We start from the raw sequence: 5,525 nt of genomic DNA, 5'->3' as shown, positions 1-5,525 counted from the left end.
TGAATATTCTATAACTATAAGTATGTACAGGCTGTAGTGATTAAATTAAATAGTACTCATTAATAATTTTTTAGTATAATCAGTTACAACTTTACAATAAAGTTCATAAATTTGTTTGGAAACAATTGTTTATTATCTTTTATCATTAGCATGTTTCATTATAACTTCATGTTTAGTTAACAGTAAAGCACTGTTGACTAAATTGTAACTGACAGTCAGTGATTTAAGCACAGTGGTCATTTTAAAGTATGAATCTTTCTCTCGTGTAGTGTGTTTCACCCTGTTGGCACCGACACTTTGGATTACTGAGCTGGCTCTGTGACTGGCTGTGAAATTGACACATCTGAAGCTGTGGCAGAGACGAGGCCATTGAACAAGCAGGTAACGGAGCACCTGCTTTTACAGGATGATGATCTTTCGTACCACATGCAGTAACGCTCAGCAGTCGAACACATCTGTCTAGGAGAGAATCATCTCTTATGTTAACAGTTTAGTTCAACTCTGCACCGTCACAGACTTTATTGCACTGCACTGCTGGTTTCACTTCCTTTAATAAATCCTGTTGTTATCTGGAGTTTTAAATATTTTATGTTCGTATTAATTATGTTTTTATTACTTAAACATTTTGTTCAAATTCATACGTGTTTTAATGTATTGCATTTATTTGATTATTTTTAAAGATATGAAGATATATGCCTTTCTACTTATTTGACCTGTTTTATAAATGCTGTAATGAAGGAGTTTCTCAACTTTGGATAAATAAGTATATCTTAGCTTTTAGCTTAGCTTATATTCGGTTCTATGGTTGCTATGTTAGCAAGCCTGTTTTTTATTTTTTGTAACTTATATTGGAAGTATTGAGCCATCCATCAATGTTATCTTATTCTTTTATCCATTTTTAACCTATTGTGAATATTAGTCACCAAGTGTTTTCTAAAGATGGATGGACACAGCATCTCCTTCCAAACATGAGATTAACATTTAATTCACATCGCAGTGTTAGACAGCAAGCATCACAAAGCGCTACAGCCTCTAAAATCACTAAATGCTTATTTAAATAACTAACATCCTCTATAGCTACTCACATGCCCAAAAGGGTCCAGGTGGTTGTTTGTTAGCTTCAGCTTCTGAAATGACACCAGCTGCCGCATCCAGTGAGCTCCAGTGGCAGGGGAATCAGGGTGCACATAGAGCCTGCCTGGCATCGCCGGCTCAGCCTTCCCAGCCACCATCCTAAAAACAGATTACAAATGGAACAGAGTGCATAGTTGCTTTCAAGAGCCAGGGCTGTTTTTCAGGGACTATGCCAGGTTCTTTAAGTTTAACATTGGACATACAAGGCTCTCCACCCTCACAGCATTAAGTCCTTTATACTGAAAAGCAGTGATCCCTGCTAAAACTTCATTCCTAATTATACTGCTGCAAGGTGTTACTGAGAAACACCAGAACCCACCAACTGCATGCCGTGCCACAAGATCAGAAACAAATGGCTGTAAAACAACTCTGCTTGAAGGTCTGCTTGAATTCTTTTTTTAAGCTTTTCCTGGCAAAACTATTTGGTCTGTCCTCAGTATGAAGGCAGGGCAGCTATTTTGTTGTGCTAACGCATGGAGGACTATAATGTCATCAACTCCAGATACAAAATCAGCTGGAGCAACAGTCAAACTTGGGTAGTTTTTCTCTTTCTTTTTAAATGTTTTGTAATTGCCCCGCAGTAAGGAGGTGCTGCTGGCGAGGAGCCACAGTAACAGTTACCTGCTTAGGTCACTCTAAAGGTTCTGCTCTTTTAGAATATTTGAAACAAACCAGCAGCAGTTCCTCTTTACGTTTCTTCTTTTCTGGGTTAAATAAGGAATTAGAAGAATTGTAGTGGATGCATTTTTGTGAATGGACAGACTCCTGAGGAGTGCTTCTTCTGGAGGGGTACTATTTATATACAGATTATTACTCTGGTACTCCTCTGTTTAATGAAGAAAGCCAAGCTCAGATAATAGAATAGAATGTATTCCACATTATTTGTAATTTTTTAAAAGGAAATGTAGTAGTATAATGATGACAGTAACAAAGTAGGGATATTAATCCCAAACACACACACACACACACACACACACACACATACACACACGCACACACACACACACAGTGAGATGAACTGAGGCCGAATAAACGCTGCTCGTGAAGCGACATGGTTGTTTGCTAAGTAACTGTAATGTGATTACTTTACACACACATGCATATACACACTCTCACACACACCTCTTCTTGTGTCCTTTGAAACTCACCACTTGTTGTCACAGAATTTGTAGCGGTGGTCGTCAGCTGGGACAACGTCAATAAGTAGGATGTATTTGGTTTTGGGATTCATCCCAGTCATTTTGACCTTGTAGCTAGGAAACATCCTCCTGTTGAAAAACACAAAGCAAAACTGTTGGACACACACTCTATGTTTCTGCAACAACGTGAAATATTCCCAGAAAAGCTGATCTCAGCTACTGCCACACAAATTAGTTCTTAATTGGCCTCAATATGGACAGAGATGTCCACCCTCAGCTTTAAAATGAATGAGCTTAAGCCCTGTCTGCACAGTGCGGTAAACATATCACGTCTGTGATTAGGAGTTCTTTCAAAGGACACAAGTTTGGACGATTATGTTATCTGTACATGATGTCACACCCCAGAGAAGGCAACAAATTTCAATGGTAGCGCTCTGCACTGGTTTTCTTCATAAGAAAGGATCTTGTAGGCCATTAAAAAAACTTCAGCTTGTAGGAAGAGACCAGTATTGGCGCTGGTGCAGTTGAAGATCTGATTTGCTCCATGGCAGCAGGAGCTGGCAGAGCCAGGACCCACAGAGATCACAGGATTCGAGAGACAGACAGAAAGTTGCCATCTTGGACATTTGAAATAAACCCTACCTGAATGTTACGTTAATGAAACCTTCCTGTCAGCAGAAAACTACATCAAACGCATTACTTAAGATAGTCCTGTCTGTGAAAGAAAAAGAAAAATCTCACATTTCTTGGCCTGGTAACAATTTGTGAGATGTCACTGAAAGCATGGGAACATGCTTGATCTTTTAAATGTCTCAAATATGTTAATATAGCAGCCAAGGCTATAAAGCACATGAGGGGAGCTACCTTTTGTGACCTCTTCTGGGAAACCAAAAACTTTTTCATCCCATCTGTGCCAAAGGAAATTTTGCAAAAGCCTCTGCAGTCTCTTATAAAGCCTTAAGTGGTTTTTAATGGCACCCCGGATTGGACAGAAGATTAGACAGCTGGCTTGTCACTGGCAATGGTCAAAAAGGCCTGGAGTTTATCTGCTGGTGTTGCCCATGGTGACATAGTCAAACACTGTAATGGACAACCTCACGTGTTGTTCTGGGAGGACTGCAAGGCATCAAAACCCCTGTCTGCGTACTGGCTGCTCCAAATGGTGCAAATGCCCATCTTCAAAAGTTCATAGTGCTGATCGTGTTACTGTAAATACTCCATCACGTAAGATGAAGGGGGCGGCGGGGGATTGAGAGCAGGTAATTTAAATCTCTTTCCCAGGCTTCAAATCCAATCAGTAGGAGGGATCAGTCCTGCTATCATCTTCACTGAAAGACGGGTTAATCTTAGAAGAACATTCAAAACAGACCTCTGCTCATCTCTGACTCCGCTCGCAACACACAGTCGGAGCAGTTGGAGGCCTGTGTCAACACATGTGGCCCTCGGATTTGTATAATATGACCATAACTATCTCACGGCTCACTCTGCTGGGGGATCTTTATCCAATCTTGAGCAAGTAAATGTAATGAATAGCTGAGTGACATCACACTCTGTGTTTACATTGGTTCCCTACAAGCATCGCTTTCACTATGCAATTGTGTCCTGTGAGCAGGTACTAAATTATCCAGGAAAATTAGGCTCAACTGAATAACCAAATAATAACCCCCCACATAAGAAGCGAGCTACCGGTAGCTTTCCCCAGGGAGCTGACATGACATCTAGTGGGAGAACCAGATTCACTGGAAGGAAAAGAGAGAACAATGAATATAAAACCATTGTTTGGCAAGGTATGTATATGTTCACCTCTTTAATGAGTTTCCTCATTGTTCAGATTGTTCAGAGTTGAGCTTTAGGGTTGTATATATACATAAATATATTACCTGGGGGCACTGGGACTTGAATATTTAATAACCTACTTCACTTAAAGGACATATGGATTTGTAGTTGAGAAATTAAAAAAAACAACATTTTTAATAAGAATTAAAATGTGAATAATTACAGAATAAGTTAACAGCAGTATGGGGTTAAAAACATATAGCAGTAAAAAGTGGCAGACTTAAATGAACTGAGAAGTTTGTATATATGTGAAATCAGCAAAATCACAATCAACGAGTGAAAGATCGCAAATTCAATTTACTAGCTAGGGTGGGAACCCAACAGCAACACTAATGCTAATCACACTAATATAAATATTAAACAGAAATAGGTGGTTACCCAACGGCTGTTTTCATGGAAAGGAGACACAAATGACACTGTACATATTTTTAATTAATAAATGCCTGTTTTGGTAGAAAGAAAGTAGATAATATTTTTTTAACAAGTCACTTCAAAGTATTTTAGGGGATGTTGTAATTATTTGATATTATTAAGGGAGCAGTCTGTATTATAAAATATCTTTACCTCCTAAATAGTACAAGTTGTTTGTCCTTTCCTTTAAAATTGTTTACTCCCTTGTTCTACTGTAGCAACATCATTAAGTACCATTAGGGAACTACTTTAGATAATTAAGTCCTATTTTCATTAAAGTGTGGACAGTACATATTGTGATATAGGTTATTGACTTATTATAAAGTGCGACCAAAATATCTGTGTTTGCTGCTGGTGTACAAGTAACGTATGGCAAGATGAGGTGATTCATTATACCGTACTTACTGCAGTATCAGTATTTTGTCCCGCCCCTATTTTAAGTCTAATGTATTAAAACGCTGAATTAAATCGACCCAGGATAACTGCTTTTCAAAGACAACATGAAGGGATACGTATACATTCAGCAGCGTGACTAAGTGAGTGAACTTAAGGGGGGGCATGAGAAATGGAAGTCAGTGAGTGTGTGTATGATATCAGTGTCAGGGTGTGTGTGTTTCTATGTCCAGCCAGCTGTTTCTCTTAACAATCCCACATGTTTAGGCCCTCCAATGATCCATTCCTTCTCTGGGAATCTGCAGTACTACAGCGAGATCAAAAGAAGTGTTGAGGGTAAGGGGGGGGGTGGGATGAGGATGATGAAGCGCTACAGCCTAGTAGACTAAGGCCTGTTGTGGGCGCCGGGTTCCTCTTATCAAACTGCTCCTACTCACTTGACGGGCTGTGTACAAAGAGGCAGAGTGAGGCAAGAGCTGCGGTGGGTGCTTTGAAGAAGGAGGATTACACCTGGACAATGACACTCATCATAACAAGTCTTCTAGACTCAGCTAGGACTGAGCTAGTTTCATCTCGGAGTGTTTGGGAAATATGGGATCCTTATGGTTCATC

General features: G+C 39.6%; 1 protein-coding gene across 1 annotated transcript in view; it reads right to left on the bottom strand.

Annotated features, from left to right (window-relative positions):
* The window catches only part of tbx4 (T-box transcription factor 4), a 31,225-nt gene that overhangs the window by 12,639 nt on the left and 13,061 nt on the right, over positions 1-5,525 (bottom strand). The window contains exons 4-5 of the mRNA XM_005752012.1: positions 2,283-2,402; positions 1,086-1,233 (exon numbers count right to left, since the gene is read on the bottom strand). Of these exons, the coding sequence (XP_005752069.1) occupies positions 1,086-1,233; positions 2,283-2,402 (268 nt within the window). The remainder of the gene's footprint in view (positions 1-1,085; positions 1,234-2,282; positions 2,403-5,525) is intronic.

The sequence above is a fragment of the Pundamilia nyererei genome, unplaced genomic scaffold (genome assembly GCF_000239375.1).
Source record: "Pundamilia nyererei isolate P.nyererei 1_Seehausen unplaced genomic scaffold, PunNye1.0 scaffold00338, whole genome shotgun sequence".
Lineage (NCBI taxonomy): Eukaryota > Metazoa > Chordata > Actinopteri > Cichliformes > Cichlidae > Pundamilia > Pundamilia nyererei.
Note: the sequence above shows the minus strand (reverse complement) of the source record. Positions and strands in the feature narration are given on the sequence as shown.